The sequence below is a fragment of the Oncorhynchus gorbuscha genome, linkage group LG15, assembly GCF_021184085.1.
Source record: "Oncorhynchus gorbuscha isolate QuinsamMale2020 ecotype Even-year linkage group LG15, OgorEven_v1.0, whole genome shotgun sequence".
Lineage (NCBI taxonomy): Eukaryota > Metazoa > Chordata > Actinopteri > Salmoniformes > Salmonidae > Oncorhynchus > Oncorhynchus gorbuscha.
The window spans coordinates 27,304,969-27,326,095 of record NC_060187.1 but is presented as its reverse complement, the minus strand read 5'-3'; the positions used below and the strand labels follow the sequence as shown (position 1 = coordinate 27,326,095).

Here is a 21,127-nt window from a genome sequence, read left to right as displayed (position 1 = left end):
AATCTCCAAGAATCACAGCTGGAGAATTGCAGATGTTAGTTGTGTTTTGTGTTGGGTCTTGTACATAACCACAAGTTGTTTGGGAGGGTTGCCATAAAAAAAGCCTTTGCTGTCATCAAACCACCAACTCAAGCACCTACAGTTTGCCAAATGTTACTGGATTTTTCAATGGGACTAGGTTCTATGGTCAGATGAGACCAAAATAGAGCTTTTTGGAAACAAACACCAGAGGTGGGTTTAGCGTAGACAGAAGGATAGCCATGCCGAAAATGTACCTCATCCCCACTGTGACGTATGGTGGTGAGTCTTTGACGTTATGGGGCTGTTTTTCTTCCAAAGGCCCTGGACAACTTGTTAGGATACATGGTATTATAGACTCCAGGATATATTAAATTATTACCATTAGATATTGCCAGCAGATATTAAATCAACTTGACTGCTTCTGCTAGGAAGCTTAAACAGGGCTGTGGTTGGATCTTCCAGCAGGACAATGATCCAAAGCACACCTCAAAATCAACACAAAATGTTTCACTGACCACAAAATCAAGGTTTTGCCACGGCCATCCCAGTCCCCTGACCTAAACCCCATAGAAAACCATTGGAATGAGCTTAAGAGGAGAGTCCACAAGCATGGACTTCGGGATCTGGAGAGATTCTGTATGGAGGTGTGGACTCAAATCAAATCAAATCAAATTTTATTTGTCACATACACATGGTTAGCAGATGTTAATGCGAGTGTAGCGAAATGCTTGTGCTTCTAGTTCCGACAATGCAGTGATAACCAACAAGTAATCTAACTAACAATTCCAAAACTACTGTCTTATACACAGTGTAAGGGGATAAGGAACATGTACATAAGGATATATGAATGAGTGATGGTACAGAGCAGCATACAGTAGATGGTATCGAGTACAGTATATACATATGAGATGAGTGTGTAGACTAAGTAAACAAAGTGGCATAGTTAAAGTGGCTAGTGATACATGTGTTACATAAGGATGCAGTCGATGATGTAGAGTACAGTATATACATATGAGATGAATAATGTAGGGTAAGTAACATTATATAAGGTAGCATTGTTTAAAGTGGCTAGTGATATATTTACATCATTTCCCATCAATTCCCATTATTAAAATGGCTGGAGTTGGGTCAGTGTCAATGACAGTGTGTTGGCAGCAGCCACTCAGTGTTAGTGGTGGCTGTTTAACAGTCTGATGGCCTTGAGATAGAAGCTGTTTTTCAGTCTCTCGGTCCCAGCTTTGATGCACCTGTACTGACCTCGCCTTCTGGATGATAGCGGGGTGAACAGGCAGTGGTTCGGGTGGTTGATGTCCTTGATGATCTTTATGGCCTTCCTGTAACAACGGGTGGTGTAGGTGTCCTGGAGGGCAGGTAGTTTGCCCCCGGTGATGCGTTGTGCAGTCCTCACTACCCTCTGGAGAGCCTTACGGTTGAGGGCGGAGCAGTTGCCGTACCAGGCGGTGATACAGCCCGCCAGGATGCTCTCGATTGTGCATCTGTAGAAGTTTGTGAGTGCTTTTGGTGACAAGCCGAATTTCTTCAGCCTCCTGAGGTTGAATAGGCGCTGCTGCGCCTTCACGACGCTGTCAGTGTGAGTGGACCAATTCAGTTTGTCTGTGATGTGTATGCCGAGGAACTTAAAACTAGCTACCCTCTCCACTACTGTTCCATCGATGTGGATAGGGGGGTGTTCCCTCTGCTGTTTCCTGAAGTCCACAATCATCTCCTTAGTTTTGTTGACGTTGAGTGTGAGGTTATTTTCCTGACACCACACTCCGAGGGCCCTCACCTCCTCCCTGTAGGCCGTCTCGTCGTTGTTGGTAATCAAGCCTACCACTGTTGTGTCGTCCGCAAACTTGATGATTGAGTTGGAGGCGTGCGTGGCCACGCAGTCGTGGGTGAACAGGGAGTACAGGAGAGGGCTCAGAACGCACCCTTGTGGGGGCCCCGTGTTGAGGATCAGCGGGGAGGAGATGTTGTTGCCTACCCTCACCACCTGGGGGCGGCCCGTCAGGAAGTCCAGTACCCAGTTGCACAGGGCGGGGTCGAGACCCAGGGTCTCGAGCTTGATGACGAGCTTGGAGGGTACTATGGTGTTGAATGCCGAGCTGTAGTCGATGAACAGCATTCTCACATAGGTATTCCTCTTGTCCAGGTGGGTTAGGGCAGTGTGCAGTGTGGTTGAGATTGCATCGTCTGTGGACCTATTTGGGCGGTAAGCAAATTGGAGTGGGTCTAGGGTGTCAGGTAGGGTGGAGGTGATATGGTCCTTGACTAGTCTCTCAAAGCACTTCATGATGACGGAAGTGAGTGCTACGGGGCGGTAGTCGTTTAGCTCAGTTACCTTAGCTTTCTTGGGAACAGGAACAATGGTGGCCCTCTTGAAGCATGTGGGAACAGCAGACTGGTATAGGGATTGATTGAATATGTCCGTAAACACACCGGCCAGCTGGTCTGCGCATGCTCTGAGGGCGCGGCTGGGGATGCCGTCTGGGCCTGCAGCCTTGCGAGGGTTAACACGTTTAAATGTCTTACTCACCTCGGCTGCAGTGAAGGAGAGACCGCATGTTTCCGTTGCAGGCCGTGTCAGTGGCACTGTATTGTCCTCAAAGCGGGCAAGAAAGTTATTTAGTCTGCGTAATGAGGTTGGAGAACACATGGCATTATAGGAGAAGACTCAGATCTGTTATCTTGGCAAAGGGAGGTTGCACAAAGTATTGAATTAATAATTTTGGCACACATTTCAGATTTAAAAAAATAAAAATAAGAATTCATTTTTTTCTTACAATTATTTACCTTTAAAGATTTGATTTGTGTGAATATTTTTGAATGAATGACCAAGAGGATAAACATTTTTTTTTTTACAAGTTTTTTACAAGTTTACAGGTTTGGTAATATTTTCCAAGGGTGCCAATATTAGTGGAAGGCACTGTAGATATGCATCTGTTGGTTTGGATCAGAAATCAGTCCGTATCTGGTGTGACCACCATTTGCCTTATGCAGCTCAACACATCTCTTTTTCATAGAGCTGAGTATGCTGTTGATTGTGGCCTGTGGAATGTTGTCCCACTCCTCTCAATGGCTGTGTGAAGTTGCTGGATATTGTCAGGGAACTGAAACATGTCGATCCAGAGCATCCCTAACATGCTCAATGGGTGATATGTCTGAGTATGCAGGCCATGGAAGAATTTTCAGCTTCTAGGAATTGTGTACATGTCTTTGCAACATGTGGCCTTGCATTATCATGCTGAAGCATGAGGTGATGACGGCAGATAAATGGCACGACAATGTGACTCAGGATCTCATCACGGTATCTCTCTGCATTCAAAATGCCATTGATAAAATGCAAATGATGTTCGTTGTCCATAGCTTATGCCTTCCCATACCATAACCCCACCGCCACCATGGGTAGACAGGTCAACATTGTGAACAATCAATGAAATTAAACTTTGGAGTACTTTAAATGAAGTTATGGGCAGAATGACAAATTCAACTCCATCTTTCATCGAATCAGATGGATTATTCATCACAAAACCATTTGATGTTGCCAAATTATTTAATGATTATTTCATTGGCAAAGTGAGCAAACTTAGGCAGGAAACGCCAACAACGAACAGTGAGCAGTTGTATTCATGCATAAAAAAACGAATAATGAAAGAAAAGCATTGCAAGTTACAATTTTGTAATGTTAGTGTGGGAGAGGTGGGAAAATTGGTCAATAATGACAAACCACCTGGCATTGACAACTTACAGTAAATGGAAAGCTACTGAGGAAGGTAGCTGACTCTAGCCACTCCTTTCTGTCATATTTTTAATCTGAGCCTAGAGGAAAGTCGTTGTCCTCAGGCCTGGAGGGAAGACACCCAAGAGTGGTAAAGCGGCCTTTACTAGTTCTAACAGCAGACCTATAAGCTTGTTGCCAGCTCTTAGAAAACTGTTGGAAAAATAGTTTTTGACCCAATACAATGCTATTACGTTGTAAACAAATTAATAAGACTTTTCAGCATGCTTATAGAGAAGGGCACTCAACATGTATTGCACTGACACAATGGACTGATGATCTTTTGAAAGGTTTTGATAATAAGATGATTGTGGGAGCTGTGCTGTTAGATTTCAGTGCAGGCTTTGATATTATTGATATTACGATAACCTGTTGTTGAGAGAACTTGTGTTATGGCTTTTCAACCTCTGCTCTGAATCCATGATATGGCTATCTATCTAGTAGAACTGAGGGTATTCTTTAATGGAAGCTTCTCCTAATGTCAAACATGGAAATTGTGGTGTACCGCAGGGCATCTCTCTAGGCCCTCTACTCTTTTCATTTTTTACTAATGACCATGCCTCTGGCATTAAACAAAGCATGTGTGTCCATGTGTGCTGATGATTTAACCATATATGCATCAGAAACCACAGGTAATGAAGTCACTGAAACCGTTAACAAAGAGTTGCACTCTGTTTTGGAATGGGTGGCCAGTAATAAACTGGTCCTGAACATCTCTAAAACTAAGAGCATTGCATTTGGTACAAATAATTCCTTATGTTCTAGACCTCAGCTGAATCTGGTAATGAATGGTGTGGCTGTTGAACAATTTCAGTAGACAAAATAACTTAGATTGTAAACTCATGGTCAAAACAGATTCAATGGTTGTAAAGATGGGTAGAGGTCTGGCCATAAAATAGAGATGTTCTGCTTTTTTGACACCGCACTCCAAAAAGCAAGTTCTGCAGGCCCCAGTTTGGTCTTATCTTGATTATTGTCCAGTCGTGTGGTCCAGTGCTACAAGGAAATGCCTAGTTAAGCTGCAGCTGACCCAGAACAGGGCCTCTCCCCTATTTGACCTAGATAGTTTGTGTGTATCCATTGATATCTAGGCTACGTGTGTCTTTAAAAAAATGTTTATCTATTGATGTTCTGTATTATGTTTTGTGTGTACCCCAGGAAGAGTAGCTGCGGCTTTTGCAACAGCTAATGGGGATCCTAATAAAATAGCAAAACGGTCGCCCACAGCGCCATACACACTGTCTGCAGTTGAGGCCGGTTGGACGTACTGCCAAATTGTCTAAAACGATTGGAGGTGGCTTATTGGTAGAGAAATTAACATTATATTATCTGGCAACAGCTAACCATCTAACTAGCATTTGCTTGTACATTTATTAGCTAGCCATCTAACTAGCGATTAGCATTAGTGGCTAACACGATTTAGCCACAACTTGCTAATGAAAGACAAACTATGTAGATGTTTGCACATGTAAGAAACAAATGGATTATAGAACGCTGCGGATTTATATTAAGAAGCAAGCAGAAAATTGCCTCAACATTGATGCATGACCATGCAGAATAAAAGCAAATGTCTCATGGTCGAGCAACAACAAATGTGCTCCTTGAGTGATGGGGCGTTGCTAGGTCTGTGTGGAATGCAGCATGGCGAGAGAGCTGAAAGATGACTCAAATAGTGGAGTGGAGTAAACTATCACATTTAACAAACTAAACTACCGTTTAAAAACTCAAACCAGTCCGTGCATCAATACCGGTATATGGTATTCCGCCCAACCCTAGCGTCCTCTTCTGTCTCACCTTCCAGGGCTCAGGGCTGCAACACAGCCCAGACACACTGACATGATTTACCCACAGCTTCCCCTCGTAAACATAAGCCACACAAAGCCCTTCTACAACTGGTGGCACCGTTAGTGCTCTCGTATGTGTGTGTTGACTATGCTATCAGAACATGTTTGTTTGTGTGTGTGTGCAGACAGTTCTTTTCATGTTGGGGTGACCCATCTCGTACTAAAGTGGTGGACCCACATGGTGATGAGGGGAGAATCATGTTAAACTCTCCAGTAGAGGTAGACCGATTATGATTTTTCAACGCCAATACCGATTTATTGGAGGACCAAAAGATGCCGATACCGATTAATTTTTTAAACAATTTTTTTATTTGTAATAATGACAATTACAACAATACTGAATTAACACCTATTTCAACTTAATATAAAACATCAATAAAATCAATTTAGCCTCAAATAAATGATAACATGTTCAATTTGGTTTAAATAATGCAAAAACAAAGTGTTGGAGAAGAAAGTAATTTGTGCCATGTAAAAATGTGTGCCATTTAAAATATATGCCATGTTAACACGTTTAAGTTCCTTGCTCAGAACATATGAAAGTTGGTGGTTCCTTTTAACATGAGACTTCAATATTCCAAGGTAAGAGGTTTTAGGTTGTAGTTAATATAGTATTTATAGGACTATTTCTCTCTATACCATTTGTATTTCATATACCTTTGACTATTGGATGTTCTTATAGGCACAATCGTATTGCCAGTGTAACAGTATAGCTTCCGTCCCCCTCCTCGCCCCTACCTGGGCTCGAACCAGGAACACATCGACAACAGCCACACTCGAAGCATCGTTACCCATCGCTCCACAATAGCCGCGGCCCTTGCAGCGCAAGGGGAATAACTACTCCAAATCTAAAAACGAGTGACGTTTGAAATAGTATTACCGCACACCCAGCTAACTAGCGAGCCATTCCACATGGGTTACACCAGCCATTAGGCTCATAGGCTTGAAGTCATAAACAGTGCTGTGCTTGCGAAGAGCTGCTGGCAAAACGCACGAAAGTGCTGTTTGAATGAATGATTACGGGCCTGCTGCTGCTCAGACTTCTCTTTCAAATCAGACTTAATTATAACATAATAACACACAGAAATACGAGCCTTTGGTCATTAATATGATCGAATCCGGAAACTATCATTTCGAAAACAAAACATTTATTATTTCAGTGAAATACGGAACCGTTCGGTATTTTATCTAACGGGTGGCATCCCTAAGTCTAAATATTCTGGTTACATTGCACAACCTTCAACGTATGTCATAATTATGTAAAATTCTGGCAAATTAGTTCGCAATGAGCCAGGCAGCCCAAACTGTTGCATATACCCTGACTCTGCGTGCAATGAACGCAAGGAAATAACACAATTTCACCTGGTTAATATTGCCTGCTAAACTGGATTAGTAGTTATAACTAGTGATTATGATTGATTGTTTTTTATAAGATAAGTTTAATGCTTGCTAGCAATTTATACCTTGGCTTCTGATGCATTCGCGTAACAGGCAGGCTACTCGTGGAGTGCAATGGTTAGAGCGTTGGACTAGTTGACTGTACCCCCGAGCTGACAAGGTACAAATCTGTCGTTCTGCCCCTGAACAAGGCAGTTAACCCACAGTTCCTCAGCAGTCATTAAAAATAAGAATGTGTTCTTAACTGACTTGCCTAGTTAAATAAAAGGTATTAAAAAAAAATATTGTAAAAAATCGGAAATCGGCCAAAAATACAGATTTCCGATTGTTACGAAAACTTGAAATCGGCCCTAATTAATCGGCCATTACTCTCCAGACCTGGCTTTATCTGCCCTAATTATGAACCAGACACACTCAGTATTATAGAACCTCCATGCACACCTGGAAGCTATAGGACTTAAGATGGGTTTGATTTATAAATGAATGCGTTTAATAAAAAGAGTCCCCAGGCGAAATCTGTGTGGCTCGGTATCTCTCCTTGTCTCTCGCTCATCATTTCTCCCTCCTTCAAAGCAGACCGAAAGGGAAGCAGTAGTTTCCTGGGGGGCCAGAGGGAGTGTATGGAAATGAACACGCCTTCTGTCTACCGCTTTTATGTCAGATGTATAAAGGAGCCTGCAGTATATGAAAACAGACCTGTTTGTAAAACTGAACATTTTCAGTTAATTTCCAGTGTAATTGATGTGCCTGTGTTGTACACACACATGTTCCATGTAGCTCATACACATGTATAACAAAATGCACAACACAGATAGATATTGCCTAGTACTTTCTGTCTTGCCTGATTGCACTTTCCCCTTCCACACGGTACAGTTGATTGAGTCTGAGGTTGATCTTCTGTAATGATTCACCCAGAAAGGCAGCTCTGCTCTGTCTGGGGCAGTCATGCATGGAGTGATGGAGAGTACAGGGTACAAGGAGACTGTGTCCAACAGAATTGCTCTGTTACCAGGACAGCCACAGTGAATGAGTCAGTGTCACACCGCTGGGGTTCCCCATCTCTCAGCAAGAGACTTCAGTACTCACCGGTCTTCACCCAGCCAATTAAAACTTGTGCTTGGCAGTCATATGACCTAACCCAGCCAATCTGGTTATTGGGACACTAGCACAGCTTGATTTGGCCAATTGGGTTCATCGCTGCTGTGACGGCGACATTTCCATTCAATGGGACATTTTAAGACCATGTGTGAGATGATTAAGAGATTAAATAACTAGTCTGTTCATTCATGACAGCCTACTTCTACCCATGTGAGACTGGATGTGAGGGGACAGACTGGCACAAATTGACCAAGACATCTGTCCCTTCTGATGGAGACTCATTCAGTTGCAACTATCGTTGAAAAATGCCATAATTATTCTAGCACACTGTTTTCTGTGTAATGTCTATGCCTGAAAGTATTATATTGTAGGGGAGTAGTAGTGGTATTGGTTGAGTAAGTTGACTTACATTCTGTCTTCTCTCCTCAACAGGTACACATCTGTACAACTGGACTCCTAGTGACCCCTCCCCCCAGCAGCCCTGTTACTACTGCAACCGTGTTCACATTTCCCCCAGAGGCAAGTTCCGCATCCATTCCTGTGGTAGGTGCACTTCTCTATAAAGATTCTACAGTATTCACACCAACAGTTCAATATAACAATAGGGTTCTTGCCACTACGCTACGGTTTCCCTAATTAGGGATGAGTACTGGAACGGACATCAAAGCTCCATCTTTAGCCAGATTACTTTGACATTTTTTAAATAAAAAAACAAACATTTTTTTGATACTGTAAATCTATATGGTGGAATGTGTTTGTGGCTCCTAGAACAGGAAAGTTACATTTTGCCTTGAAGACATCATTCATTTGCTTTGACGCTAGTGTGCCATTTGTACATGTGCATTTGCGGGGCACAACAAAAAAGAAACCAAGCCAAGCATCATACAGTTCTTCTCCCTAAATTCCCTTTCCTCGCCGTGCCTCATTCACTCAATTGCGTTCCAACCACTCCCCCCTACACACACTCGTGTGCTCCTGTTAAGACTACAGAAATAAATGCCCATAAAAACCTATCTGCCTGATGGGATAGACGGGCTACATTCCTTGCCAAATGATGACAGTTTTATCTCAAGTTCCAACAACGAGCTGCAGTTTTGGAATAATTGCACAGTGTTCCACAGTGAAAGTGTGCAAAAACATTAGTTTGATAGAAACGAGCATATTTTCACCAGACTCATTAAGCATATGCCTACTCCCCAAACAGATGTCGTGGCAGTAATTCATCACCATGCAGTTTTTTTTCAATGAGGAATTGTTCATCTATTTAGAAAATTCCCAAGAACAGGCTAAATAAACTAGAGCGTCTGTATATCAAAAAATAAGGTTTTGAACCCTGAACCTCTCAACTTGCCAAATTGAGCCCTGTTACAATTGATCACTCTGAGGTGAACTGTTCCAGACTCCAGATGCGCATCACTTTTTTGCACTAGCATCTTTTAAAATTATTTTATTTTGTTATATTACATGTTTTTACTATTAAAATAAGTGTGTCTTGGCTGTGATAAGGGCTCGGGAAAGAAGAGCATCTCTGATAAATGAACAAAACAAGGCTATACCATTGCACAGCTATATTCTTCTACATCAAGCACCACTGCTGAGGTTACTACCTTTTGGAAGATTGTTCCACCACATAATATAACCAGTTGATATTACGGTTTCAGCAAATTAAATGGCACTTGCTTTTTTTGACTGAATTGAGCAATTTAGCTATCTAGCAATTAGGATTTGTTTTCTGTAATGGTTATGATAAATGAGGCATTGCTGTGCACTGTTGGCATAGGCCTATAGATAAATGCTTATTTTTTTGTTCTCCAGTGCAGTTCTAAAATCAGATTTTTTCTCCCCATTTTTGATTATCATGTGAAGTACTCGAACAGTCAAAACATTTCAAATGCCCATTCCTTACCCTAATAATGGTTTTAACAACTGTTTAGGTTGATCTATGTTACTTTACTTACATCCTATCGTGTATGGAGGAGACTGATGTATCTGCTGCTTTGTCATGGTCAACTGACTGTGTGTGGCTTTGTTGGTATGTGGTACTACTGAACAGGGGACTATGTGTACACAAAGGTTAAGCTCTCCACTTTACTGGGGAACTAACTCTACATGATGATTTCTTTGGCCTGCAGGCATTGTAATTATCTCAGCTCCAGCGTCAACAGCGCACACACATACACACATGGTAGTATGTAGACTCTTCTGAATGTATTTCCAACCCCCTCCCCCACTGTTCCATGGTAGTGATGTCTGTCTGCTCCTCAGGCCTTTTAATGTCAAGCTGAGACACGTTTTGTTCCAGGTGATGGGGCCTGACTTATTTACAGTCTACAATGCCTTTCTCTGCAGATCTATTAATAGTTTTGCATGTTTAGGAGAAAACAAACCCCTTTCCCAGTATAAACCCCTTTCCCAGTGTGTGTGTGTGATTGTGTAAGAGTAGTTTTGGTCTGGTTTCTGTCACGTTAGATGCAGAACAAGGGGGATAAGAGAGCACAGAAGAATCTGTTCGGCGCGCCCCTGAGGGTTAAACTATGTCATGTTTATAGAAATGTTTTTACTTTCATATGGTCCCAATTAAACACAGCGATGGATTCACAAGGCCCCAGTGTCGTTTCTATAGCAACAAACAAACAAGCACACTTGAGATTCCTTCCCAGTTCTATGGGGAAGTTGGGGACAAGACCAAACTTCTGTGCCAAGCGATACTCTCCCTCATTGAACAGAGTAAATAATATCCCTTTTTCACAGAGCAGTTTCTCTCATTATGTATCATTCCATCAAGAGCTTTAATGTAACTCTCATGTTGCGCTGAAGGCAGTGAGTTGTTTACTTGTTTCCTGTCTTTTGGTTCCAAACAAAGCAGTTTTTTTTATGTGAGGGATGCACTTAAACCTTATTGAACTGTTCTGTGCTGTTTGATCTCTGTTTCAGAATGTTTTATTTGTATTTTTTTTTGACAGGAAGCTCTCCCTCCTCCCCCACCACCTCCCCCACAATCTTCAGCGCTGGGAGCAGCCTCCTCGTTGGCTGCTGGTCAGAGACCTTCCCCAAGCACAAGCGACCAGAGTGGGAGACAAAGACCCACAGTGTGAGTGTACACACCCCATACACATAGACAGATGTACATGTAACACTCTTCCATGTATAAAGTACCAGCACACTAAACCAGAGAGAACATGCCGTTTAAGAGCATGTTCCACACATGGCTAGGGTGTGGGGCCGTCTAATGTGTTCTGGGAGTTCTCCAAGCCTCTAAATGACCGCTCAGCTGTCAGTGTGGAACACCAGAGGTTGACCCAGAGCACAGGTGAAGGGTGAAAGGTCAACCGCTGTGGGGTATGGAGTCTCCTGGGTCCTATCAGAGATCCTGCCTGTGACCCTGGACCTCTCACATCATTACTCCTTTGAGAGACTCCAGACACCTGATAGAATTAGATACGGCCCACCTCCCCAAAGTGAGTGTGTTTGTGTTTCTGCATTTTCTTCTTAATTTCCCCCTCCCTGACACCAGTGAAAGTGTCTATGCTGTCTGTCAGCAGTTGTTCTTTAAAGCCTCTTCCCCTCTTGAGGTTCTTGGAGATGTGACTTTTCCACTCCCTTTACAGCACCTCAGTGGAGCCCTGCCACATAGCTGTGCCATGCAGAAAGTTACCATAGTATTACTCTACATCAGTGATGGGGGGTGAACTCATGAGGGGCCGCAGTAGCTCCCGGGTCTACGTACCCACATCCATGCACACACCGGCAATCAGAGCCAGCCATAGCCTAATTTCCTGCAATTCTACACATTTTGCCATGGGGTGGAAGGAAGATTTCGCAATTTTATAACTAATTTCATGAAATACTACTCGTTTTGCCATGTGGCGTAGAGGGGAAAAAACTGTTTCAAAGTTAATTTCCTGCATTTTCCACATTGAGTGACTAACAAAATCAATGGGGGCCCCCCCGGTCTGTAATTAGACCATGATTAATACAAGTTCATATAAAGTGCATTCAGAAAGTATTCAGACCCCTAAGCTTTTTCAAAATGTTGTTACGTTGCAGGCTTATTCTAAAATGTATTACATTGTGTTTCCCTCGTCAATCTACACACAATACCCTATAATGACAAAGAAAAAAGATGATTTTAGACATTTCTTCAAAATTAACTGAAATATCAGATTTAGAATTCAGACCCTTTACTCAATACTTTGTTGAAGCACCTTTGGCAGCAATTGCATCCTCGAGTCTTCTTGGGTGTGACGCTACACGCTTGGCACACCTGTATTTGGGGAGTTTCTCCCATTCGCTGCAGATCCTCTCAAGCTCTGTCAAGTTGGATGGGGTGCGTTGCTGCACATCTATTTTCTGGTCTCTCCAGCGATGGTCGATTGGGTTCAAGTCCGGGCTCTGGCTGAGCCTCTCAAGGACATTGAGACTTATCCCAAAGCCACTCCTGTGTTGTCTTGGCTGTGTGCTTAGAGTTGTTGTCATGTTGGAAGGTGAACCTTCACCCCAGTCAGGTCCTGAGCTCTCTGGAGCAGGATTTCAACAATCTCTGTACTTTGCTCCGTTAATCTTTGCCTCGATCCTGACTAGTCTCCCAGTCCCTGCCGCTGAAAAATATCCCCACAACATGAGTCTGCCACCACCATGTGTCACCTTAGGGATGGTGCCAGGACTCCTCCAGACATGACGCTTGGTATTCAGGCCAAAGAGGTCAATCTTGGTTTCATCAGACCAGAGAATCTTGTTTCTCATGGTCTGAGAGTTCTTTAGGTGCCTTTTGGCAAACTCCAAGTGGCCTGTCATGTGCCTTTTACTGAGGAGTGGCTTCCGTCTGGCCACTCTGATTGGTGGAGTGCTGATTGGTGGAGTGCTGCAGAGATGGTTGTGCTTCTGGAAGGTTCTCCCATCTCCACAGAGGAACTCTGGAGAGATGATTGCACCGGAGGGGACGGCTGCCGTTTTACGGGCTCCTAACCAAATGTGCTATTTAAAAAAAATATATATTCTCACATTGGTTGTACCTCATTTTGTACATAATATTGCTGCTACGTTCTCTTATGACCGAAAAGAGCTTCTCGACATCAGAACAGCGATGACTCACCTCGAACTGGACAAAGATTTTTTCTTTAAGAAGTCCAATGTGCAGGATATACTGTTTTGTCAAGATCTGGCCCAAATCCCTGTCATCAGCATGAAGAAGAGATGGAGGAGAAGGGGGAGAAAGGCAGAATGCCTTGTAAGAATTAGCAGACGAGTAGGTAAACCACCGGTACCCTCCGTATTATTGGCCAACATTCAATCATTGGAAAACTGGACGATGTACGATTAAAGAGGATCCTACAAACGGGATACTAAAACTGTAATATCTTATGTTTTACCGAGACGTGGCTGAACGACACACGGATAGTATAGAGCTGGCTGGCTTCATGCATCGGCAGGATAGAGCAGCTATGTCTGGTAAGACGAGGGGCGGGGGTGTGTCTATTTGTCAATAACTGCTTTGTCAATAACAACAACTATCAGTAGAGTTGAAAATGCAATGGAAACACAACTTTAAGATTTTGTATTTGTTTCTTGAAAACTTAAGCTAAAAAGTACAGCAAATCAGTTTGGAAACACCACTGATGGGGAAATGAACATTTTCGTTCTGTAGATTTTTTATTTTATTTTTACATTTGCATTAAAATCGTCTCCAATTGGATGGAAACCTTGCAACTTGTGTATTCTACTATTTTAACTCTCAACAGTGATATTTGTGTGGGGGGGGGTTTAATTGATCTGCGGGCCTACAAAAATGGCTGCCAGTTGCCTATCCCTGCTCTACAGACATATAGCGCAGCATTCTCTGAACTACTGGAAGACCAGTCCAGAAGGGAATGTCCATCTCGATCAGCCTGTAAGTGCCTACTAGAAAGAGAGGGGAGATGTTGATGGATATACTTTAGTCTGTGGAAGGGGGGTACATTTTGCTCATGTCACAGACGAGATGTTCTGAATCCAAAACATGTCTGATTCATTTCCTCCTAAGGTTAATTGGACAGTCCCTGTGTCGATGGCCACGTGTGTGTGTTTGATGTGTCCCATCTCTCCCCCCCCCACTGCAGCTACGTGGCCCTGTTCCCTTACCCCCCCCGTAAGGAGGATGAGTTGGAGCTGAGGAAGGGAGAGATGTTCCTGGTGCTGGAGCGCTGTCAGGACGGATGGTTCAAAGGCACCTCCATGCACACTGGCAAGATAGGAGTGTTCCCCGGCAACTACATGAGCCCTGTCAGCAGGTCTGTCACACACACAGACCTTACGCATGCACACACATATACACATGACTACATGACCAAAAGTATGTGGGCTTTGCTCGGGCTCGTCGAACATCTCATTCCTTTGCTGTTATAACCGCCTCAAGTTCTTCCACACCGATCTTAACCAACCATTTCTGAATGGACTTTGCTTTGTGCACAGGGGCATTGTCATGCTGAAACAGGTAAGGGCCTTCCCCAAACTGTTGCCACAAAGTTTGGCTCCCAAGTGGTGCAGCGGTCTAAGGCACTGCATCACAGTGCTAGAGGTGTCACTACAGACGATGGTTTGATCCCGGGCTGTATCACAACTGGCCGTGATCGGGAGTCCCATAAGGCGGCGCACAATTGACCCAGTGCCGTCCGGGTTAGGGGAGAGCTTGGCCGGGGTATGCTGTCATTGTAAAATAAGAATTTGTTCTTAACTGACTTGCCTAGTTAAATAAAAGGTTAAATCAAAGTTGGAAGCAGAGAATCACCTAGAATGTCATTGTATGCTGTAGCATTAAGATGTCCCTTCACTGGAACTAAAGCGCCTAGCCCGAACCATGAACAACAGCCCTAGACCGTTATTCCTCCTCCACCAAACTTTACAGTTGGCACTATGCATTGGGGCAGGTAGTGTTCTTCTGGCATCCACCAAATCCAGATTCATCAGTCGGACTGCCAGATGGTGAAGCAAGATCCATCACTCCAGGGAACGCGTTTCCATTGCTCCAGAGTCCAATGGCGGCGAGCTTTACACCACTCCAGTCGACGCTTGTCATTGCGCATGGTGATCTTAGTCTTGTGTGCGCGGCTGCTCAGCCATGTAAACCCATTTCATGAAGCTCCCAACAAAGTTATTTTGCAGACGTTGTTTCCAGAGACAGTTTGGAACTCTGTAGTGAGTGGTGCAACCGAGGTTAGTTCATTTTTACACGCTTCAGCGCTCGGTGGTCCTGTTCTGTGAGCTTGTGTGACCTGCCACTTTGACGAACTGACTTGTTGGAAAGTTGGCATCCTATGACTGTAAAGCCATTCTACTGCCAATGTTTGTCTATGGAGATTGCATGGCTGTGTGCTCGATTTTTGTGTTCAGAGGGTAGTGTTGAGCGATTAGTGCTTTTTGAGGTTGTTTCGGTTTGATTATTAAAAAGTCACGGTTTTCAACTTCTTAAAACATTTATTTTTGTGAAATGCATTAGGAAATAAAGATGTTACTTAGATTTTTTTTAAACAACATTTTAATGGAAATTCCAAGGCCAAAAATAGTCGACCATAGTCTCTGATCGTGTCCACATTGGGTAGACATCAATAGAAAAATAGGAAATTGCTATGAAATAATGAAATATTTCAGTTGTGAATATTACTTAATTTATATTTGATTACTTAATTCCTTAAAGTAATCATCTGCTCAGGCAGTCGCAGTCAGCCAGCCAGGCCATCTGTTAGCTAGCCTGCCTAATTATGCTGCAGAGCTGTCTGACGATATAATTGTACTAGTTCTTCAAAGTAGATTAGGCATACTTTCCAAACTGTCTCTCTCGTTGTTGTGTACATTCCTCTCTCATGCGGTCTATGCTGTATCAGTCCAGAGATGTTCATGTCTCCGCCCTAACAATGGGAGTCGTTGTCCCAAATGCGGAAAGGCAGACGACGAGCTTCGGTACAAAATAAGGCCATAGAAACGCATTGGGCTTATTTTGGACAGAGTTTGGCTAGGGTGAAACCTCTCGCTTCACCTATTCCTCTCTGATCTGGAAAAAACTGGAGCAATGGATTATGGTCAATGTAGTTAATTACAATGTTTCTGCACTGAACTAGGTTGAATATTTGCTTAATGGAAACCAAAACTCCCTTCAGCCCAGTGTCCTACATAGTTCTTGACGTGATTTCTTTCATAAATGATTTGATTTCTCTCTAGAGAAACAGTGCATTGTGCTACAACAACAAAAAATACCTAAATGGTATTCAAATAATTTAACCAGAATCATTTGATCACTTGTTTTGGTACTGCTCATAAGTAGTTTGTTTTTGGTCGCAGGATCAGGAATGGCCGACAAATTGCAACATTTACTTTGAGCTAACGGTGCAAATAGCACTGCTGGGTGATTTGAAACGTCAGTCAATCCGATCAATAATATACTCTTAGCAAAAATGTTTCTTTAATTTACCATCTTTAGGAACTTTGAGAATGAATAGGTTCAGAACTTTTGTGAAACATCACAGCACAGTGGAAAAATATGAGATGGATGGATGGATGGGAGGGGTTGAGGGTAGTTGAAGCCTGGGACTAAAAACAAACAAAAGATAACTAAAGTAATATATACTGTGCCCGTAAAATGTATATAAACTAGAAAATAAACATCTATTTTTCAGGACCCTGTCTTTCAAAGATAATTTGTAAATATCCAAATAACTTCACAGATCTTCATTGTAAAGGGTTTAAACACATGCTTGTTCAATGAACCATAAACAATGAATGAACATGCACCTGTGGAATGGTCATTAAGACACTAACAGCTTACAGACGGTAGGCAATTAGGTCACAGTTATGAAAACTTAGGACACTAAAGAGGCCTTTCTGCGGACTCTGAAAAACAAAAAAAGAAATATGCCCAGGGTCCCTGCTCATCTGCGTGAACATGCCTTAGGCATGCTGCAAGGAGGCATGAGGAAAGGAGGCATGAGGACTACAGATGTGGCCAGGGCAATAAATTGCAATGTCCAAACTGTGAGACGCCTATGACAGTGCTACAGGGAGACAAGGTGGACAGCTGATCGTTCTCGCAGTGGCAGACCACGTGTAACAACACTTGCACAGAATCGGTACATCCAAACATCATACCTGCGGGACAGGTACAAGATGGCAACAACAACAACTGCCCGAGTTACACCAGGAACGCACAATACCACCAGTGCTCACACTGTCCGCAATATTCTGAGAGAGACTGGGTTGAGGGCTTGTAGGTCTGTTGTAAGGCAGGTCCTCACCAGACATCACCGGTAACAGCATTGCCTATGGTTACCATCCCACTGTCGCTGGACCAGACAGGACTGGCAAAAAGTGCTCTTCACTGACAGGTCGCGGGTTTGTCTCACCAGTGGTGATGGTCGTATTCACGTTTATCGTCGAAGGAATGAGCGTTACTCCGAGGCCTGTACTCTGGAGCGGGATCGATTTGGAGGTGGAGAATCCATCATGGTCTGGGGCAGTGTGTCACAGCATCATCGGACTGAGCTTGTTGTCATTGCAGGGAAGACATCCTCTTCTCTCATGGGGCGGCAGGGTAGCCTAGTGGTTAGAGAGTTGGACTAGCAACCGAAAGGTTGTTCAAATCCCCAAGCTGACAAGGTACAAATCTGTCGTTCTGCCCCTGAACAGACGGTTAACTCACTGTTCCTAGGCTGTCAATTGAAAATAATAATAATATATGCCATTTAGCAGACGCTTTTATCCAAAGCGACTTACAGTCATGTGTGCATACATTCTACGTATGGGTGGTCCCGGGGATCGAACCCACTACCCTGGCGTTACAAGCGCCATGCTCTACCAACTGAGCTACAGAAGGACCACTGACTTGCCTAGTTAAATAAAGGTAAAATAAATCAATATGGTACCCTTCCTGCAAGCTCATCCTGACATGACTCTACAGCCTGACAATGCCACCAGCCATACTGCTCGTTCTTTCAAGACAAGAATGTCAGTGTTCTGCCATGGCCAGCGAAGAGCCCGGATCTCAATCCCATTGAGCACGTCTGGGACCTGTTGGATCGGAGGGTGAGGGCTAGGGCCATTCCCCCCCAGAAATGTCTGGGAACTTAGTAACATCTCACAGCAAATCTGGTGCAGTGCACGAGGAGGAGATGCACTGCAGTACTTAATGCAGCTGGTGGCCACACCAGATACTGACTTACTTTTGATTTTGTTCAGGGACACATTATTCCATTTCTGTTAGTCACATGTCTGTGGAACATGCTCAGTTTGTCTGTTGTTGAATCTTATGTTCCTACAAATATTTACACATGTTAAGTTTAACAGTTGATAGTGAGAGGGCATTTCTATTTTTTGCTGAGTTTAGTATGTATAAGCTGGAAGTACAAGCCTAACATGCTGACCATACCGGATGCGTGCGTTGCAAATTAAATTTACACATACTTTATTCAATCATTGCATCCATACTGCTTGCCCGCATCAGTGTAGTAAGGCGCTAAAATAGAACTTGGTTCTATTTGTGGCGCTTGACAAACTGCAAGTCCTGCCTCTCCCGTCTCCTCATTGGTTTTTAGGAGCATATGCCCACGTGGGTGGTTGAAAGATGAACTGTGGTTAACACTCCAGTCGGTTGTGGTCATGCACCTTAAAGTTGGTTGCCAATTGCCATATAATGACCGAAGAAGAAGAAGCCTGAAGGAAGGAGGAGAGATTACTAGAAACAAACTCGGTTGACCCTTTTATGTGTGGATTAATTGTCAGAGTAGAGGACCTTGTGCATTTCAGGTAAAATAATAACCCAATGTTTATATCCCAATATTTATATACAAATTAGCTAGCAACAGCAAGCTAGCTAGCTTAATTGCCATAAATGTTTAAATCTTTTCGACCTGTCCCCAAGTTAATATAATTGGTTCAGAGTTTGTTTTGATATTTCAACCTGTGTGTCCTGATCGCGTCTGGTGTGGGTGGACAAAATCAACTTGTGCTCGTGGTCTGGTCAGCATTTAAGTGTTGTTCAGTAGTTTACTTCAATTAGGGAAGGGGTGGTAGGGTTAAAGGAAAATAAAAAATGTTTATTTATATTTACAAAAATATATAGCAAATGATGCAGAGGATTATCTGCAATATTAACGCTGATCTACCCCCCCCCCCAACAAAATGTAATGTATACGTACTGAACAAAAATATAAACGCAACATGGAAACTGTTGGTCTAAAAGATCCCAGAAATGTTGCATACGCACAAATCTTAACTTCTCTCAAATTGTGCACAAATTTGTTTTCATCCCTGTTAGTGAGCATTTCTCCTCCTTTGCCAGGATAATCCATTCCCCTGACAGGTGTGGCATATCAAGAAGCTTTATTAAATAGCATTATCATTACACAGGTGCATCTTTTGCTGGACACTCTAAAATGTGCAGTTTTGTTACACAACACAATGCCACAGATGTCTCAAGTTTTGAGGGAGGATGCAATTGGCATGCTGACTGTAGGAATGTCCACCAGAGCTGTTGCCAGAGAATTTAATGTTCATTTTCTCTACTATAAACTTTTTAGAGAATTTGGAAACGCTTCCAAACGGCCTGACAAACGTAGACCACGTGTAACCATGCAAGTGCAGGACCTCAACATTTCCACATATGCTGAGCAATTGTTGGCTGCTTTTCTTTCACTATGTGGTCCAACTCATCCCAAACCATCTCAATATGGTTGAGGTTGGGTGATTGTAGAGGCCAGGTCATCTGATGCAGCACTCCATCACTCTCATTCTTGGTCGAATAGCCCTTACACAGCCTGGAGGTGTATTTTAGGGCATTGTACTGTTGAAAAACAGTCCCACTAAGCGCAAACCAAATGGGACGGCGTATCGCTGAGGAACGCTGTGGTAGCCAATAAATTGGACCGTGTCACCAGCAAAGCACCATCAACCAAAACCTCCTCCATGCTTCATGGTGGGAACCACACATGAAGAGATCATCCGTTCACCTACGAAAAATCTCATGTTTCTTGGCCCAAGCAAGTGTCTTCTTCTTATTGGTATCCTTTAGTAGCGGTTTCTTTGCAGCAATTTGACCATGAAGGCCAGTTGATGTTGAGATGTCTGTTAATTGAAATCTGTGAAGCATTTATTTGGGCTGTAATCTGAGGTGCAGTTAACTCTAATGAACTTGGCTCTGCTGCGCTTGATAATTTTTGTGACTGCACTTGAAGAAACTTTCAAGGTATTGACTGACCATGTCTTAACGATCTACTGTCGTTTGTTTCTCTTTACTTATTTGAGTTGTTCTTGCCATAATTATTTTTAATTTTTTGCTATTATTTAACCAGGTAAGCTAGTTGAGAACAAGTTCTCATTTACAACTGCGACCTGGACAAGATAAAGCAAAGCAGTGCGACAAACAACAACAGAGTTACACATGGAGTAAACAAGTGTACAGTCAATAACACAATAGAAAAAAAGCTTTAGCTAGCATAGACGTATAGATGACATGGAGCCAGTGGGTCTGGCGACGAGTATGTAGTGAGGGCCAGCCGACTAGAGTATACAGGTCGCAGTGGTGGGTGATATAAGGCACTTTGGTAACAAAACGGATGGCACTGTGATAGTCTTCATCCAATTTGCTGAGTAGAGTATTGGAAGCTATTTTGTAGATGACATCGCCGAAGTCGAGGATCGGTAGGATAGTCAGTTTTACTAGGGTAAGTTTGGCGGCGTGAGTGAAGAAGGCTTTGTTGCGAAATAGGAAGCCGATTCTAGATTTTATTTTGGATTGGAGATGTTTGATAGGAGTCTGGAAGGAGAGTTTACAGTCTAGCCAGGTATTTGTAGTTGTCCATGTATTCTAGGTCAGAACCGTCCAGAGTAGTGATGCTAGTTGGGCAGGAGGGCGGTTGCGGGAAGCAAACGGTTGAAAAGCATGCATTTGGTTTTTTTCTAGCGTTTAAGAGCAGTTGGAGGCCACGGAAGGAGTTTTGTATGCCATTGAAGCTCGTTTGGAGGT

At 43.1% G+C, this 21,127-nt stretch overlaps 1 protein-coding gene across 3 annotated transcripts in view; it reads left to right on the top strand.

Annotated features, from left to right (window-relative positions):
• LOC123996838 (E3 ubiquitin-protein ligase SH3RF1-like) overlaps positions 1 to 21,127 on the top strand; it is a 73,331-nt gene that overhangs the window by 45,002 nt on the left and 7,202 nt on the right. For all 3 annotated transcript variants that reach the window (XM_046300602.1, XM_046300600.1, XM_046300599.1), the window contains 3 exons: positions 8,575 to 8,685; positions 11,106 to 11,233; positions 14,238 to 14,408. In XM_046300602.1, the coding sequence (XP_046156558.1) occupies positions 8,575 to 8,685; positions 11,106 to 11,233; positions 14,238 to 14,408 (410 nt within the window). The remainder of the gene's footprint in view (positions 1 to 8,574; positions 8,686 to 11,105; positions 11,234 to 14,237; positions 14,409 to 21,127) is intronic.